The sequence below is a fragment of the Macaca nemestrina genome, chromosome 5 (genome assembly GCF_043159975.1).
Source record: "Macaca nemestrina isolate mMacNem1 chromosome 5, mMacNem.hap1, whole genome shotgun sequence".
Classification (NCBI taxonomy): domain Eukaryota; kingdom Metazoa; phylum Chordata; class Mammalia; order Primates; family Cercopithecidae; genus Macaca; species Macaca nemestrina.
The window spans coordinates 96,494,198-96,513,502 of NC_092129.1; the positions used below are offsets into that span (position 1 = coordinate 96,494,198).

Consider the following 19,305-nt stretch of genomic DNA (forward strand, 5'->3'; position numbering starts at 1 on the left):
AGAGTGCAGTGGCACTATCTCGGCTCACTGCAATCTGCGCCTCCCGGGTTCAGGTAATTCTCCCTGCCTCAGCCGCCGAGTAGCTGGGATTACAGGCGCCTGCCACCATGCCCGGCTAATTTTTGCATTTTTAGTAGAGACAGCGTTTTGCCACGTTGGCCAGGCTGGTCTCAAACTCCTGACCTCAGGTGATCTGCCCACCTCACCCTCCCAAAGTGCTGGGATTACAGGCGTGAGCCACTGTACCTGAATGTTATCTGGTTTTCAATTCCTGAGTTACTTCACTTAGAACAACAGCCTCCAGTTCCATACAAGTTGCTGCAAAATACATTATTTTATTCTTTTTGTGTGGCTGAGTAGCACTCCACGATATATGTGTACCACATTCTCTTTATCCACTCATTGATGGACACTCAGGTTTATTCTGTCTTTGCAACTGTGAATCGTGCTGCAATAAATGTGTGTAGGTGTTTTTCTGATACAGTGACTTCTTTTCTTTTGGATAGAGATCTTTGGTAAATCTTAATGTTTTTATTATACTCACATTTGAATGACAATTTAGATTAAAACTTTAAGTCCAGTACTTTAAATACATTACTTTTCTGCACCCAGTATTGTTGAGAAGACTGAAGTCGATCTTATTCTTGTTCCTTTATACATTTACTCTAAAAGCTTTTAGATTTTTCTCATTATCTTGATACTCTTAAATTTCAGTATGTCTCTCATTTGGTGCCCTATGGCCCTTTCAATCTATATTTTTTTCCTCCTTCTAGGCCTCTTACCTGAATGTTGGCACACCTGCTTCTGGCTTCCATCTTGCTTAAATCCACTTTTGTATTTCCTATGTTATTATTATTATTTTTGCTTCCTTTTGGGGGTTTCTCAGCCTGATTTTCCAACTAATTTATTCTGCATCTGTATCTATCCTATTTTTCATTTTAGTTTTAATTTAATTTTATTTTTGAGACAGTCTTGCTCTGTCTCCCAGGCTGGAGTGCAGTGGCGTGATCTCGGCTCACTGCAACCTCCACCTCCCAGGTTCAAGCAATTCTCTGCCTCAGCCTCCTGAGTAGCTAGGAATACAGGCACCCACCACCATGCCCAGCTAATTTTGGTATTTTTAGTAGAGACACGGTTACACCATCTTGGCCAGGCTGGTCTTGAACTCCTGACCTCGTGGATCCACCTGCTTCGGACTCCCAAAGTGCTGGGATTACAGGCATGAGCCACCGCGCCTGGCCTGTATCCTACTTTTACTCCATTTATTGTTATTTATTTTAAATGTTTCATTATTTCTTGTATCACGTTGCTAACATCTTTTAATGTTTATTAGTTTCATTTTAGATTCTGAAAGTCTTATGTAATCCAATAGTATCTTTCAGTCATACTGTTTGTGAACTCACTTACCTGGTGGTATGAGATCTTCTGTGTGAGAGTATGCACTGGAGAAGGACTGATGGCCAACCCTCTAGTCGGTATTAAAGGTTCAAAGAGAGGGAAGGGACAAGCCCCATGCTGGAGAGCCCTAGCACAAAAATATCACCGCTATTTATTTCAATGTGTAATCCTTTAGGACAGGGCTTCTTCCTTTGAACACCCTGAGAAAAATAGCAATGACAAGAGGCACTTCCTAGATTCTAGGGCCTAGATTATTAACTGAGAATTTCTGTGAGTCTGAAGGCAGAGGGGTGAAGAAGTAACGCCCAAGCTAATCAATCCTTACACCTGTTTACTCCAAATCTTCACCCAAAAAGCTATTGTGCTACTCTGATTTTATCTGTGAGGACAACTGCAGCAGAGATACGGCTCACCATTCCGGTACTTGCTGTGAGAAGGCAGACAACAGCAATCAGTTTTCTCAAATAACCTACTCAGAGTCATTCAGCCAGCCACACCCCCACCAGGAACCACTTCAAAATTGCTCCCTATGTTCCCTGGGACTTTTACCTTTCTGATTTTTTAAATTATTACCTAAAAACAATAAAAGTAAAACATTCCAATCAAAATACAACAAAACTTTACATGGTTTTATTATACATAACTGTTATTGAAAGCAAACTTTATACAAAAAGTTTTATACAGATAAAAAAAATCCTTGGCTAGGTAAAGCCATTTTATGTGTGTGCATACACAGAAACACACATACATATATATACACACAGTATTTTACATCATTATACATATTTACAAATACATTATTTAAATTATTTTACAATATACCAAAACAAGGAGAGGCAATTATAAAAGCAAATAAAAAATGGATGAACACTTGAACTAAATAGTCACTAAGTTTAAAATGCTACAAAACTATTTTTTTAATCTACAAAGTCATTTCTTTAAAATATCAAAACTAAGATTTCAATACATCACTGTTGCTTTCATTTTGATAGGTTCTAATATGTTTAAAAATAAATATTTTGACCAAAAACAGATAAGCAAATCAGAGTGATGACTAGAACAAGCTGAACATGCTGATGTGAAATTAGAGTCACTGAGTAATTACAAATGTAGATTATCATCTGGTAATCAAAAAGGTGACAAACCTCCCTCTAGTGCTCATTTAAAACATGAGGAATTTGAAGCTTCTGTGTAGTATGCAATATCAATTAAGAGTCCCAGGAATTCAGCAACTTATCTGTAATGTAAGAAAATGCTAAAGTTATTATTCTATTTTTCTGATAGGACTATGTCATAATATGTTACCTTAAATGAGCTCCATTTAGACAATATTGGTGTTTAATAAACTAGCTTTCTCATCTTCCAATTGGTCTCAAAATTAAAAAAAAAAAACTAGCTTTTGCAATCAGTTTGGTAACTATCATTATACTTTGATATTGATAAAAATTTAATAAGACGGCCGGGCGCGGTGGCTCACGCCTGTAATCCCAGCACTTTGGAAGGCCGAGGCGGGCGGATCACAAGGTCAGCAGATCGAGACCATGGTGAAACCCCGTCTCTACTAAAAATAGAAAAAAATTAGCCGGGCGCAGTGGCGGGCGCCTGTAGTCCCAGCTACTCGGGAAGCTGAGGCCGGAGAATGGCGTGAACCCGGGAGGCGGAGCTTGCAGTGAGCCGAGATCGCGCCACTGCACTCCAGCCTGGGCGACAGAGCGAGACTCCGTCTCAAAAAAAAAAAAAAAAAAAAAAAAAATTTAATAAGACTATAGTACTTGTGGGGAAAAAAATCAATTAAGAGGTAAGCTACCAATAAAATAACACACAATATGTGCTATCCTGCAAGCAAAGAAAATCTCAAATATCAAATTCATTAAATGGTTTAAGATTTTTGGCCAGATGCAGTAGCTTATGCCTGTAATCCCAGCACTTTGGGAGGCCAAAGCAGATGGATCGCTTGAGTCCAGGAGTTCGAGACCAGCCTGGGCAACACAGCAAAACCCCATCTCTATTTAAAAGAATTTACATTCTCTTCACAAGAGAATCATAACATTAAGGTAAAAAAAAAGAAACTTGAATTTCTTAAAGGCAGCAAAAATCTTAAAAAGCACAGTTAATCTAAAAGATAATCAAGCCACTGTTGCCCAGTTCTTTAGAATAAGCTTTTTAAAAAAAACGTTCTTTAGAATAAGCTTCTTCTCCAAATTCCCCATTATTTAAGCTTACATTCTGTTGTGTGCGTGTTTTGTTCAAGTGATTCTCCTGCCTCAGGCTCCCAGTAGGTGGGATTACAGGTATGTTCCCACCATGCCCAGCTAATTTTTGTAATTTTGGTAGAGAGGAAGTATCATCATGTTGGCCGGGCTAGTCTCGAACTCCTGAATTCAGGTGATCCACCCACCTTAGCCTCCCAAAGTGCTCAGATTACAGGCATGAGCCACTGCACCCGGCCACATTCTGAATTATACAAAGAGAAATTTAACATTATAATCACTTGAACCCGAGAGGCAGAGGTTGCAGTGAGCTGCGACCATGCCACTGCACTCCAGCCTGGGCAACAGAGTGAGACTGTCTCAAAACAAACAAACAAACAAACAAAGAAATTTAACATCATAGTAAACTACTACACAATTTTGAAGATCTCACTAGCACTGTGCTCCATGTCCAAATCTAGTTTTTTGGTTTTTTTTTTTTCTTTTCTTTCTGTGAAGGCAGAGTCTCACTCTGTCTTTCAGGCTGGAGTATAGTGGTACAATCTTGGCTCACCGCAATCTCCGCCTCCCAGGTTTAAGCGATTCTCATGCCTCAGACTCCCAAGTAGCTGGGATTACAGAAAGGTGCCACCATGCCTAGCTAATTTTTGTATTTTTTGTAGAGACGGGGTTTTACCATGTTGGCCAGGCTGGTATAGAACTCCTGGCCTCAAGTGATCCGCCCACCTCGGCCTCCCAAAGTGCTGGGATTACAGGCATGCCACTGTGCCTGGCTCTGTATGTCCAAATATCGTTTCTATTCAGATTTAATTCAAACTTCATTTAAAATTGCATGTTTTGCATTCAAATAATTAGGACAGCAAATCAATTAAAAATATTGTGATACATTAAATATCTTTAAAATTTTGCTTACATAAAAATCCAAAATATTTAAGCAATTGGCTGAGATCTTAGAGAAAAAACCTGCTGGTAATTTATTTACTTCCTTAGGTTTTAGAGACTGGGTCTCACTATATTGCCCAGGTTGGAGTGTATTGGTTATTCACAGGCACAATCCTAGTATCCTAGCCTCAGATTTCTAGGCTCAAGCGATCCTCTTGCCTCAGCCTCTCGAGTAGCTGGGACTATAGGAGGGTACCACCACGCCCAGCCTTCTGCTGCTAATTTAAATATTATTGCTCTAATAAACCTGTATTGTACAAGAATGACTTGTACGACAGGTACAAAAACAAAAACTGAGGAAACATGTCTGTGAACATTAACAATTTAGTATGGTAAATCATGTCATCAATTTAGATGACGATAGACTTTATGTTTTGTACTTTAATTAGCACTAATTAAAAATGTGAGAAATATTAAATTACCATCACTACACAGACTTCACTGCTTATGAACCACATACTGCTATTCAAGAACGTTTGATTTTATATTTATCTATAAAAACTTTATTATTAATCAAATGGATTTCCCCCCACCTTAGGCTCATCAGCAATCAGAAGGTTGAGGAGAGATGCCATGCTGATCTGAACTGCAGCAGGCTTCACTCTGAGCACGTCCCTGTGGATGAGGTCACCTTAGATGCCTGCTCGAGCAACCATCCTCCAACCTGTGACTGAAGCAGGAACTCAACTGGATGTCTCTCACCCACTATTCACATCTTCAATGACTAACAGGCCATTAACTGCACAACTACAGTGTCAAACATTTATTTTAGTAGTCTCCTGTAGTGTAACCATTAACTACCTGCATTTTGACTTTTCAAAGAGCTTCATTAGCTGCTGGAATCTTTCTGAGACCTGAAAATTTAAAAATGAGTGTTAATTATAAATACCTCGTAATCTTTTCTCATCTTTGAAGAATACTTTCATAAGAGAGCTAAAGACAGAAAAAGTCACCTTCAATAACAAAGAGGTAAAGTAATGTTTAGAAAAATATCTTCATGGCCGGGTGTGGTGGCTCATGCCTGTAATCCCAGCACTTTGGGAGGCCCAGGCAGGCGGATCATCTGAGGTCAGGAGTTCGACACCAGCCTGACCAACATGGAGAAACCCCGTCTCTACTAAAAATACAAAATTAGCCAGGCATGGTGGTGCATGCCTGTAATCCCAGCTACTCGGGAGGCTAAGGCAGAAGAATCGCTTGAACCCAGGAGGCAGAGGTTGCAGTGAGCCAAGATCACGCCATTGCACTCCAGCCTGGGCAACAAGAGCGAAACTCCATTTCAAAAAAGAAAAAAATCTTCATACTAAAGGTGATTATTAGTTAATTTTTCAATACTGAACTTTTTTTTTTTTTGAGATGGAGTTTCACTCTTGTTGCCCAGGTTGGACAATGGCGCGATCTCGGCTCACTGCAACCTCCGCCTCCCAGGTTCAAGTGATTCTCCTGCCTTAGCCTCCCGAGGAGCTGGGATTACAGGCATACGCCACCACGCCCAGCTAACTTTTTTGTATTTTTAGTAGAGATGGGGTTTCTCCGTGTTGGTCAGGCTGGTCTTGAACTCGCGACCTCAGGTGGTCCACCTGCCTCAGCCTCCCAAAGTGCTGGGATTATAGGTGTGAACCACCACACCCGGTCTTTTTTTTTTTTTTTTTTTTGAGACGGAGTCTCGCTCTGTTGCCCAGGCTGGAGTGCAGTGGCGCGATCTCGGCTCACTGCAAGCTCCGCCTCCTGGGTTCACGCCATTCTCCTGCCTCAGCCTCCCGAGTAGCTGGGACTACAGGCGCCCACAACCGCGCCCGGCTAATTTTTTGTATTTTTAGTAGAGATGGGGTTTCACCGTGGTCTCGATCTCCTGACCTTGTGATCCGCCCGCCTCGGCCTCCCAAAGTGCTGGGATTACAGGCGTGAGCCACTGCGCCCGGCCTTTTTTTTTTTTAAGAGACAGAGTCTAGCTCTGTCACCCAGGCTGGAGTGTACAGTGTGAAGAGCATAGCTTACTGTAACCTGGGCCCAAGCAATCCTCCCAGCTCGGCCTCCCAAAGTGCTGGGATTACAAGCATTAATATTTCTTAAGCAAACATCAGTTTACAAAACAATCAGGATTGTCCCAGTCATACTTCTTCCACAGTTACCAAGTTTTTAACAATCCTACACTGAGTCATACTTTTAAAGAGGCTGGCTAATAAATATCCACATATTCTAACACTCAAAAAGTAAATCTAAGCCAGCTCAAGAGTTCAAATCTAGCCTGGGCAGCATAATGAGACTCCAACTCTCAAAACATTTTTTTCACACCAGTAATCCCAGCACTTTGGGAGGCTGAGGTTAGCAGATCATAAGAGGCCCAGAGTTCAAGACCAGCCTGGCCAACACAGCAAAACTCTGTCTCTCCAGTAATCTACTAAAAATACAAAAAATTAGCTGGGTGTAGTAGCACACACCTGTAATCCCAGCTACTTGGGTGGCTGAAGCACAAGAATCACTTGAACCCAGGAGGTGGTGGTTGCAGTGAGTCAAGATCACGCCATTGGATTCCAGCAGGGTCAACAAAGTGAGACTGTCTCAAAAAAAAACAAAAACAAAAAAACAAACAAAAAAAACTGAGTGAAACTAACTTTAATTTAAAAAAAACTTCGCCGGGCACGGTGGCTCAAGCCTGTAATCCCAGCACTTTGGGAGGCCGAGACGGGCGGATCACGAGGTCAGGAGATCGAGACCAGCCTGGCTAACACGGTGAAACCCCGTCTCTACTAAAAATACAAAAAACTAGCCGGGCAAGGTGGCGGGCGCCTGTAGTCCCAGCTATTTTGGGAGGCTGAGGCAGGAGAATGGCGTAAACCTGGGAGGCAGAGCTTGTAGTGTGAGCTGAGATCCGGCCACTGCACTCCAGCCTGGGTGACAGAGCGAGACTCTGTCTCAAAAAAATAAAAATAAAAATAAAAAAATAAAAATAAAAAAAACTTCAATCTAAACATTTATTTATTTACTTTGTCTGTCTGAAACAGGGTCTCACTCTGTCTCAGGCTGCTGTGCAGTGGCATGATCACAGCTCACTGCAGCCTCAACCTCCTGGGCTCAAGCGATCCATTTGCCTCAGCCTCCTGAGTAGCTGGGACTACAGGTGCATGTTACCATGCCCTACTAATTTTTTTGGTTTTTGTAGAGACATGGTCTCACTATGTTGGCTTTGAACTCCTGGGCTCAAGCGATCCTCCCTCCTCAGCCTCCCGAGTAGCTGAGACCACAGGTGCACATGACAGCACCCACTAATTTTTAAAAATTTTTCTGTAGAGGCAGAGGTCTTACCATGTTGCCCGGATGGTCTTGAACTCCTGGCTTCAAGGGATCCTCTCGCCTTGGCTGTGCTGGGATTATAGGTGGGAGCCACCACACTCAGCCTAAATTTTAAGTATTTAGAGTAATAACATCTGTGAACCAATAGAGATGTAAAAATTGGGTAGTTACCTGATTTGGATTTTTATCCAACTTGGTGGCTAAATATGCAAATGTTTTAAATGATGGCCCTCTTTTCTGACACTCCAGTAAAATTTCCCGGTCATCATTTCTGAGGAGGAAAAAAATGGTATTTAGTCTTAGTACACTGTAGTAGAAAGGTAATGAAAATCCCACTGCCTTAAAGTCCACCAACCAGGGAAATTTAAACCCATAGGAAAAAGTGTATATATCAAAATATGGACAATGGGTATCTCTGAGAAATAAGATTTAGATGATTTTGCTCTATGAGTTCATATGTATTCTATAACAAACGTACTGATTTATTTTCCCAATAACAAAATTAAAGTATTTCTTTTTAATTTTACCTTTAATGTATACACTAAAAAACTTAGGGCCCAAAGAGAGTCACAGACATACTAAGCAGAAGAACCAGAACTAAAATAGAATCCACATCTCCTAATTCCCAGACCTCTGCTTTTACTACATACTCTGACCAAATGTGTATTAATACAATTGCTGAGATTTTATACTGCCATCTGCAAAGTTACCTGAAATGGGGATTTGAGGACCGTGGAATTAACAAAACTGATCACCAGTTTTCACAAAATTAAGCTTCTCTCATTAAGCATTCTAGTCAAGTATATCTATCTCTAGTCCAATGATTCATAACTGTGGTTACTTTTACATCTGAATGGGGTCTTGATTTCCTTAAACAGTTCATATAAAACTCATAAGTGTACGGGCATGGTGGCTCATGCCTATAATCCAGCACTTCAGGAGGTGGGCGGATCACCTGAGGTCAGGAGTTCGAGACCAGCCTGACCAACATGGAGAAACCCCGTCTCTACTAAAAATACAAAATTAGCTGGGCGTGGTGGCATGCCCCTGTAATTCCAGCTACTCAGGAGGCAGAGGTTGCAGTGAGCCAAGATGGTACCACTGCACTCCAGCCTGGGCAACAAAAGTGAAACTCTTTGTCTCAAAACAAACAAAAACCCTCAAAATTACAAATGGTTTACAAAACTGTAAACTTTACTAATTTGGAAGAAAAATCAAATTATTAGGTTGCTGCAAAAGTAATTGTGGTTTTGCACCAACTTGTACCAACACTCCCATTTTTGGCTGTTTCATCACTTGTCATTCCCTCTAAGATGTGCTTACACCAGTTCCTTCCAAATGAAATAATTGTTTTTAATTTAAAAAGTGAAGTTAAAACACACTTTTTCACTTTTTTTCACTTCACTTTTTTCTTTTTAACTTCACACTAGAGCTTTTCAAAGTGAAAACTTCTATCCATGGTGCTACTGCACACCTCTGGTTAAGAGCCACTGTTCTAGACTGTACAACAGTACAGCAGGACTGTACTCTAGAATGTATCTTCAACTAAATTTGGCCACTTTTGAAGTCATCATTTTCTTTATTTTGGGATAAAGTTATGAAGACATGACAGATTAGGTATCTTTAGGTTTTTTTTTTTTTTTTTGAGACAGGGTTTTGCTCTGTCACCCAGGCTGGAGTACAATCACCTCCCAGCTCCCAGGCTCAAGTGATCCTCCTGCCTCAGCCTCCCAAGTAGCTGGGACCACAGGCCTGCACCACAACACCTGGCTAATTTTTGTATTTTTTTTCCTTTTTTTTGAGACGGAGTCTTGCTCTGTTGCCCAGGCTAGAATGCAGTGGTGCTATCTCGGCTCACTGCAAGCTCCGCCTCTCGGGTTCCTGCCGTTCTCCTGCCTCAGCCTCCTGAGTAGCTGGGACTACAGGCGCGTGCCACCACGCCCGGCTAAATTTTTGTATTTTTAGTAGACACGGGGTTTCACTATGTTAGCCAGGATGGTCTCGATCTCCTGACCTCGTGATCTGCCCGCCTCGGCCTCCCAAAGTGCTGGGATTACAAGCGTGAGCCACCGCGCCCAGCCCTAATTTTTGTATTTTTTATAGAGACATAAATTTGCCTTGTGGCTCAAGCTGGTCCCAAACTCCTGGGTTTGGGACCTGGGCTTAAGTGATCCACCTGCCTTAGTGTCCCAAAGTACTGGGATTACAGGCATGAGCCACCATGCCCAGCCAGACAGATTAGATTTCTGAGCTCAAAATTTCCTGGTGATTTAAATGCCTCACAAGATTCTTACCTTGTCCATAAAATGATAATTTCTCCCTTCTTTTTAATAACATTCTTTGCAGAAAGGCTCGTAGAAGTGGCAAGTGCTGTTGATGAATCCTTAATCCCTGGGGTTGCCTTTAAGGATGAGGGATCTTTATTCACAGGAGGGGCCCTCTTCTTACTGGCTTTCTTTCGGTGAGCTTCAGTATTCTCACAAGAATCTTGGGTAGGTTTCTTGGTCTTTTCCTTATTGGTTAAGTCTGTTTCCTTTCTTTGTTTTTTATGAGAATGATTTAGATCAGAAAGGTTTCTTCTCTTTTTGTGAGCATTATGCAAAGTCCCAGGCAACTCCGAGTTAACACAATTTGATCCTAGCTCTGATTTTAATTCATCCTTTTTTACTTCACATGAACTGGGAGATTCTGTGGTCAAGTCGATATAGGTTTCCTCAACAATGCACTCCAAAGGCCTGTTTGCCATTTGTGCCTTTTCTTCCTTACAATTATCTTCATCTACCTGTATCACCCCACATCCCAAGTCTTCAACAGCTAATTCAGGATGATTACCTTCACTTTTAGTCTCACTTGAAGCATCTTGTGTCAAATCAATAAAAGCACCTACAGTATCAGCCTGCAAAGAATTGTCTAATATTTGAGCACTTTGATTTAAATTGCCTCCAGAACATCCCAACTGATCAATATTTAAAACTGTTACTTCTATGAATTCCCCCAAGTTTTTGGTTTCAGTGACTGGATCTTTCGTTAGATCTATGTATGTGTTTGGAAGATGATCCCCGACAGAGTGTGAGATTTCTTCCACTGAAGGCAATTCTTCAATGCTTTCAGGCACTTTTGTTTCCCATACTTGATGCAATTTGAAACATTCATCAGACACTTCATCACGATGACCCATCTTACCTGAAGCATCTTTAAGAAATTCATATATATCAGGAACCTGTGTTTGTATCATAGAGCTCTGTTCTTCATGAGTTGACTTGCTATTATCAACATTTTTGTTGGAATTTTCCAATTCCTCCACAGATTTAAAAACTGTGTTCTGACATGAAATATATTCTTTATCTGCTCCTTCATCAGCTTCCTTTCCATGTCTGGGCAAAGATGTCAATGATTCATCAGGCATCATACTCTGTTTAAGACCAGAAGAGGTAGATGGTGTTGCACGTCGTATTTTCACAATAAAATGATCATTGGACTTTTCCATTATGACGGCATGCATAGGTAGATTAGGGTGGTACTGAAAGCCTGGAGCAACAGATCGGCTTGTCCAGGAAGAAGAACAACTTGATTTACTGCTTGAATTATCAGACTCCAGAGCTAAATGAATATCTTGCTCAGATGCATCCTCTTCCTCAAGTAATGCATCTTCACTAAAATGAGCACTAATGACTTCTTCAGGAGTTGAACTAGACGAAACATCAGGCTTTAAAAAACTGAGATGACCATCTGACTTCAGAGGTGATGGTACTGTTAAAGAGACTGCTAGATCTTCAAAAAGTATGGAAGAAACGCAGGGCTTGCTCTTTTCTACACTACACACATTATCTTTACTTAAAGGTAGGTTAGTAGACACTTCAAACATACAACTTTCATCCAACACATCAGGATGAACTGGCAATGAAAGCCCTGAAGACAGAGACGGACCTTTCTCAGATGATAATAATGACCAATTATCATCACTAATCATTTTAGGACATGGAGAAGCCACCCCTGAAACTAGCTCTTCTGTTGTACAAGCTGGTATAGACTCGCACTTAAGAGTCTCTAGCAACTGCTTCTCCGGAGTCTTTAACTCCCACTCACTTTTTTCAGTACAGTTAACACTACTATCTAAAAGATCAGAACCTTGCAACAAACTTTTAAATATTTCACCCATTTGTGCATCACTCACTAAATTAAAAGTAAGGCTAGATGCTTGCTGTTCAGTAAGAATCTCAAAACTTCGTTCTGGCTTCAAAGTTGCATGCTGGGATGTCTGTGCATCCTCTATACTGCTTCCTTCATTTTTTTCTGACTTTGGGGTGCTTGAACAGTGTAGTTCCAAGGAGCGCTCTTCGGATTGAGAGTTCTTTGTATTATCAAAGCAGTTGTTAAAATTTTTTTTACTGTCATGCTTTACAGTGTTAATACTGGAGTTATTTTGGTCTTGATATTTTTCCTCAGACTTTTTACATCCCACTAAAGACTTATAATGAACACAGTCTTCTGATTTTGATAATTTTTCTTTCAGCAATTCTTTGTTGGAGTTGTACCCACTCCCTTTCTGACAATCTGAATACTGTGCATTCTGTTTACTTGTTTTTTCAGGTTTCCCTTCATCACTATCTCTTCCAAAGTTTTTGGAATCACAAAACTGAACTAAGATTTTCTTAAGCTTTGCAAACAAATAATCAAGTTGGTCATCTACAAATTTCCACAATTTTTTTTTCATATCTGGTAGCTGCTGTTCAAATAAACGATCAACTATGCCATTCTTTTTAACTTGCTTAAGTTTAGACTCTATAATATCACAGAGATTCTTCTGTAAAGTAGTCACTGACTTACAGATTTTGTGTAAGTTGAGATGTTTAATTAGAGATGTAAAACTCAAAATTGCTGACTCAATAATTCTATGAAATTGTATTAATGAAAATTTTGCCTTGAATTTCATATAATTTTTCCTTACATGTTTTCTTATCATTCGTAACATGTGCATGATCTCTTGTTCAGAAGAGGGTACAGCAATAATTGGAACTATTTTTTCCAAGCTGGAAGTGCTCATCACTTTATCTTTCTTCTCCGTTTTTGAAGATCTGCTAGATTTATCAGGTCTTTTATTCCATTTGTTATTGGTCTGATGGATTCTTACATGTGTTTTCCTACTGTCTTTATCCAGACCCACAGTACTTTTCCCATGTCGTGGGATAGTCTTTGACTTCCGCACATCAGCCGACGCTCTAGGCTTGGAATTTTTTTCAAAACATTCTTGTGGTTTAGATGTTTCACTATCACTTCTAATTTCCCCTTCTTCTAATTCATCTAATGGTGAATTCTTACATATGTCTGCTTCTGTACATTTGTCAGATTTGTAAATTGGCTTTTGATTTTCCTTATTGAGATCAGACTGACTCTTAGAGGTAGAATGAGCTGAATTTCGTAAAAACACATCTGTAGAAGAGAAAAATATATTAAATACATTTATAGAAGATAAAAATATATTAAAGTTTAGTCATTGACATGTCCATATTAAATATTACATGTAACAAAAAATTAAATACTGAGGCAATTCACTATTTTACTAGTTCTTTTTGAAGCAGAATGTTAATGCCTAATACTTGCATCATTGATTTTGTTTTGAGAAGTCTTGCTGTGTTACCCAGGCTGGAGTGCAGTGGTGCAATCTTGGCTCACTGTAACCTCTACCTCCTGGGTTCAAGCCAATTCTCCTGCCTCAGCCTCCCTAGTAGCTGGGACGACAGGCGCCGGCCCCCATGCCCAGCTAATTTTTGTATTTTCAGTAGAGACAGGGTTTCACCATGTTGGCCAGGCTGGTCTCGAACTCCTGACCTCATGATCCACCTGCCTCAGCCTCCCAAACTGCTAGGATTACATGTGTGAGCCACCACGCCTGGCCTGTATCTCTGGTTTTTATTGGTCTTAAAAAGTGCTCAGGGCCGGGCATGGTGGCGGGTGCTTGTAATCCCAGGTACTTGGGAGGCTGAGGCAGGAGAATCACTTGGGCTGGGAGGCAGAAGTTGCAGTGAGCCGAGACCACGCCACTGCACTGCAGCCTGGTGACACAGTGAGACTCTGTCTCAGAAAAAAAAAAAAACAAAAAAACAACTCTGGCTGGGTGTGGGGGCTCACGCCTGTAATCCCAGCACTTTGGGAGGCCAAGACGGGCAGATCACAAGGTCAGGAGTTCGAGACCAGCCTGGCCAATATGGTCAAACCCTATCTCTACTAAAAAAAAAATACAAAAATTAGCTGGGAGTGGTGGCACGTGCCTGTAGTTCTAGCTACTTGGGAGGCTGAGGCAGGAGAATTGCTTGAACTCAGGAGGCGGAGGTTGCAGTGAGCCAAGATCACACCACTGCACTCCAGCCTCAGAGTGAGGCTTCATCTAAAAAAAAAACACGCACACAAAAAACCTTCCATGTGCACGTCTAGATAACAGGGGCTGAGTAATACGCTGCTTTTTTTTTTTGATACAGAGTCTTGCTCTGTCACCCAGGCTGGAGTACAGTGGCACAATCTCTGCTCACTGCAAGCTCCACCTCCTGGGTTCACGCCATTCTCCTTCCTCAGCCTCCTCAGTAGCTGGGATTACAGGCACTTGCCACCAGGCCCGGCTAATTTTTTTGTATTTTTAGTAGAGACGGGGTTTCACTGTGTGAGCCGGGATAGTCTTGATCTCCTGACCTCGTGATCCGCCTGCCTCAGCCTCCCAAAGTGCTGGGATTACAGGCGTGAGCCACTGTGCCCAGCCTACTTTTTATGTTATCAAAAAAGAATATCACTAATTTATCTTATGTATTTTACATTCTCAAAAAAAGCAAAGTTATAGAATATAAACTATTACCTTTATGACTGTTATTATATACTGGAACTTGAGGTGGGCTTTCATTTCTAAGAACTTTTGCTACAGGTCTCACTGGACTATTCAGAGGGCTGATAGCTTCTGGAATAGGTCTCAGGTGATTAAGGTCAATGCTCAAAACCGAGTTATCATCATCATGATATACTGAGTTTGTTTCACCAGTTGCCATTCTGTGATCCATTAACTCAGTCTGCTGAAGTGAAGAATCTAGAGTATCTTTAGGTAAGCAAGGCTCCAAATGACATGACTTACTCTCAACAAGTGGTGTAACTACAACAGAAGGCTCAAATTTTGGGTTATTATCTTCTGAAAGCATTATTGGCAAAATATCAGCTTCCTCAATTGAAGGCTGCAAAATGCTTTCAGTGGTTTCACCCACTGTTGTTGAAAGTGCTACCTTCATTTCCATACCTTCAGAAATACCACAAGAATCTGAATTATCATTTCTTTTGGTATCCAATTCCAATCCAAAGTTTTGAGACACATCTGTTTGTAATACATCCATTACCACAGGAGCTGCTGCCCTTCCATTATTAATGGTTTGTTTCATTCCTGTTGATGGAAACAAGGATTCTGTCTGTTGTATTTCCATAGGAGATGGGAAGGAAGTCTCTGTACCACAAATGGGCACTTCACAATGCATAGTATTGTCAACAGATCTAACTAACAAACTATTTTCTTCTTCCATTTTGGTTTCTGAGATACCAATCCTGGGTTCAGTCATTGCTAAAAGAGCAACCTTTGGTTCCAATAATGATGACTTCGTTTCCCCCATGGTATGTTCACTGACAGAGGCTTCCCCCAAGATATGTTCACTGACGGAGGGAACATATGCCACTGTTTTAGCTTGCACTGAAGACTCTGAATCACATACACCACTGGACTTGGGAACATCAGTTGTTTTATTCTGATTATCCTGAGAAACAGGTTGCTTTTTAGCAGGAGAAAGAGTTAAGTTCAATTTTTCCATAAAACTCAATTTTAGGTCTTTGTTTTTTGTTTCATTTGGACCATTCTCAGCTTTCATTGCAAGCTCTTTATTATGTGCTCCTTCAGAAACTCCATTATCAGGGACTTCTCCCTTATCAGTCTTTGGTTCATTCTGTTTCTTTAAATCAGAAGTGGTTTTCTTAGTTTCCTTATTAACCTTCTGAAAATGTTCTGTAGGTACTCTTTTTTCATTTCTAATATGCTTATTATCTTCTTTGCTTTCTCGTTCTCTTTTCCTCTTATCCTCGGTTCTATGTCTTTCTGCTTTTAAAGGTGTGTTTTCCCACTGTTGCATAGCATCAACTTCCTTAGAGTCAATGTTTTTGTGAGTTCTACTGTTTGAAAGAAAAGATGGACATCTTCCATCTTGAAAACTATGACTGTTTACACTCCTGTCTCTTTTACAATCTTCCCATCCTCTTCTCTCTTCTACATGGTATTTACTTGAATTATGAGAAAATGTTATTTCGTTTTTGGAATGAGGAAGTGATGCTCGTTCAGATCTTCTCCAGTGATCTTGGTCCTTTACTACTGACTTAGGTTTTTGATCAACTTTTCTTTCTTCTTTGTCTTGTGATTTAACTTCTTTCCTATTTATATTTTGTGATCTTTCACTTTGTCTTTCTAGTTTTTTGTCACTTTGAGAGTCTACTCGACTGTGTGACCTTTCTCCAGGGGTCTCTTTCTCCCAAGAAGAGTTAATGCGTTCACCTTTATAGTCAGAATCTGAATTACTTTTAAACTTTGAACTTTTGCTTTCAGTCTTTGGTTCACCTTTACCATATTTCTCAGGATGTCCTTGTAGCCTTTGACTAGCCTCCAGTATCCTTGGTTCACCATCACCACAGCCAGGACTTAAGTCTTTTCGTACTCTTTCAGTTCCTCTGTTGAACTGGCTATGTCTAATATCTTTTCTTCCTCTTCTACTATCCTCATTTGAGCTACCCTCACCAACCTGATAATGAGAACGCGACCAAACACCATTAGTGCAGTGTTTCTCGACAGATATAGGTAAATGTGAAGTACTCCTTTTATCAGAATGTGATTTTCCTTCCTTTTCCAGATTTGGCAGTGAAGTGCTATGATGTACATCTTTAGAAACATCACTTTTAGCTCTGTGATCAGTCTTTGAACAATCATCCAAATGTGGAGATCTAGATTTAAGATCTTTTGTTTTAACTGTATCAAATGTCCTTGCGGTTTTATGATTATTTCGAAAATGTGGAAACTCAGACAATCTATTGAGAAATAAAAACAAAAAAAACAAAGTTAAATTATATTTGCAATATTTCAAACTTTATTCACATGAGTGATTAAGAAATTACCAGCTTTGGCCAGGCATGGTGACTCATGCCTGTAATCCCAGCACTTTGGGAGGCCAAGGCAGGTGGATCACTTGAGGTCAGGAGTTCGAGATCAGCCTGGCCAACATGGTGAAACCCCGTCTCTACCAAAAATACAAAAAAATTAGGCAGGTGTGGTGGCAGGCACCTGTAATCCCAGCTACTTGGGAGGCTGAGGCAGGAGAATTGCTTGAACCTGGGAGGCGGAGGTTGCAGTGAGCTGAGACTGTGCCACTGTACTCCAGCCTGGGTGACAGAGCAAGACTCTGTCTCAGCCTCAACCTCCTGGTTGAGAAAGAAATTACCAGCTTTGGCCAGGTGTGGTGGCTCATGCCTGTAATACCAGCATTTTAGGAGGCCAAGGCGGGAGGATCACTTGTTTGAGCCCAGGAGTTCAAGATCAACCTGGGCAACAGAGTGACATCCTGTCTCTAAAAAAATTTTTTGTTTTAATTAGTCAGGCATAGTGGTACATGCCTGTGGTCCTAGCTACTTGGAAGGTTGAGGTGGGAGGATCACTTAAGACCAGGAGGTTGAGGCTGCAGTGAGCCATGACTGCGCCATTGCACTCCAGCCTGGGTGACAGAACGAAGTGAGACCCTGTCCCTAAAAAAAAGAAGAAAAAGAAATTACCAGCTTCCAACTAAATTGGCCTGTTTTTAAAACATGAAATTCTCTTTCATGTGCTTTGCTCAAGTAAGTTTTGAGGACCTGAGGATCTATCCCAATACTTGCCAATGGCTCTCAGACTTACTTCACCACAGTGCATAACTCCCCAGCTAACCACAAGTTCACTTCTTTTAGAACAAGGGACATTATTTTCTTGCCTTATTCATTCTGGCTCAACTGAAACACAAGGAAAAGTAAAATCTTGCTAAACAACAGACATGATCAAGGTAAAACTCTACATAATTCTCTATCATAGTTTTTCTGTTTCACATACAATCCCATAGCAAGCCAAAGCACCAATGGCCATCTTAAGGCGTTATATACTATGCAAAAGTAAAAAGGAATAAAGAGTTGTAATTCTTTCCTAGGAGAATGGTATATATTTACTGTTTAAAACAAACAAAAATCTAAGTCTTAAGGTTTTATATTAGTGTTTAAAAAAACTGGTAGGTTTCCTAGCAATAAAATGCAGATAGCTCAATTTAGCTTTTTCTTTTGGAGACAGGGTCTCCCTCTTTCACCCAGGCTGAGTGCAGCGGCATGATCATGGCTCACTGCAGCCTTGATATCCTAGGCTCAAGCAATCCTCTCACTTCAACCTCCCAAGTAGCTGGAACTACAGGCACACGCCACCATGCCCAGCTAATTTTTAATTTTTCATAGAGATGGGATCTCACTATGCTGCGCAGGCTGGTCTCAAACTCCCGGACTTAAGCAATTCTCTTGCCTTTGCTTCCCAAAGTACTGGAATTACAGGTGTGAGCCACCGTGCCTGGCCCATTTTAGCTTCTGGTAATAACTTCATCTTCCTGAACTTCTATAATTTCTTTGAAATTTCATATATCTATTTCTAATCAGTATTAAATGTGTAGAAAAACCCAAAACTTAAAAAAATCAGAAATAGAGGGCGATTGTTATAAGAGGATTAGAAAAACATACAACCTAAAACAATATGTAAACCTCATATGAACCCTGTTATGAGTTGATTGTGTCCCCTCTCCTGACCAAATTCATAATTTGAAGTTCTAACCCATTGTTCTTCAGAATATGACCTTATTTAAAGGGTCTTTACAGAAGTAATCAAGTTAAAGTGATGTCCTAAGAGACACAGGAAGTAGACAACCATCTACAACTGCAGAGGCCTGAATCAGATCCTTCCTTCAGAGCCCTCAAAAGAAACTAACTTTGCTGACACTTTCATTTTGGACTTCTAGCCTCCAGAACTGTGAGACAAATTTTGGTTGTTTAGGCCACCCATTTCTGGTAGTTTTGTTACACTAACTCAGGAAACCAATATAGATACTGACTCAACTGACCAACTGTTGGTAGATACCTTTGAGATCACTGGGGAAATGTAAACACGAAAAGCACTAACCATAAAAGGAACACCCTTGAAGCTGGGTGCAGTGGCTCATGCCTGTAATCCCAGCACTTTGGAGGGCCAAGGCAGGCAGATCACTTGAGGTCAGGAGTTCGAGGCCAGCCTGGACAAAATCGTGAAACCCCGTCTACTAAAAATACAAAAAACCATTGTTTTTTGTTTTTTTTCTTAAATTTTTTACAGGTGGTGCATGCCTGTAATCCCAGCTACTGGGGA

General features: G+C 40.7%; 1 protein-coding gene and 1 long non-coding RNA gene across 13 annotated transcripts in view; one reads left to right on the plus strand and one right to left on the minus strand.

Moving 5' to 3' along the window:
* Positions 1-2,006: 2,006 nt before the first annotated feature.
* The window catches only part of LOC105496480 (caspase 8 associated protein 2), a 59,975-nt gene continuing 42,676 nt past the window's right edge, over positions 2,007-19,305 (minus strand). For 10 of the 12 annotated variants that reach the window (XM_011767013.3, XM_011767040.3, XM_011767007.2 and 7 more), the window contains 5 exons: positions 14,689-16,934; positions 10,139-13,274; positions 8,016-8,115; positions 5,352-5,404; positions 2,007-2,635 (listed from right to left, as the gene is read on the minus strand). In XM_011767013.3, the coding sequence (XP_011765315.2) occupies positions 2,632-2,635; positions 5,352-5,404; positions 8,016-8,115; positions 10,139-13,274; positions 14,689-16,934 (5,539 nt within the window). In that variant the 3' untranslated portion in view covers positions 2,007-2,631. Of the gene's footprint in view, positions 2,636-5,083; positions 5,405-8,015; positions 8,116-10,138; positions 13,275-14,688; positions 16,935-19,305 lie in introns of all 12 variants that reach the window. The other 2 variants (XR_011623538.1, XR_011623539.1) reach the window with 1 other exon arrangement.
* LOC139363354 (uncharacterized) overlaps positions 5,401-19,305 on the plus strand; it is a 44,445-nt gene continuing 30,540 nt past the window's right edge. The window contains exon 1 of the long non-coding RNA XR_011623548.1: positions 5,401-5,519. This is a non-coding gene — a long non-coding RNA (uncharacterized lncRNA). The remainder of the gene's footprint in view (positions 5,520-19,305) is intronic.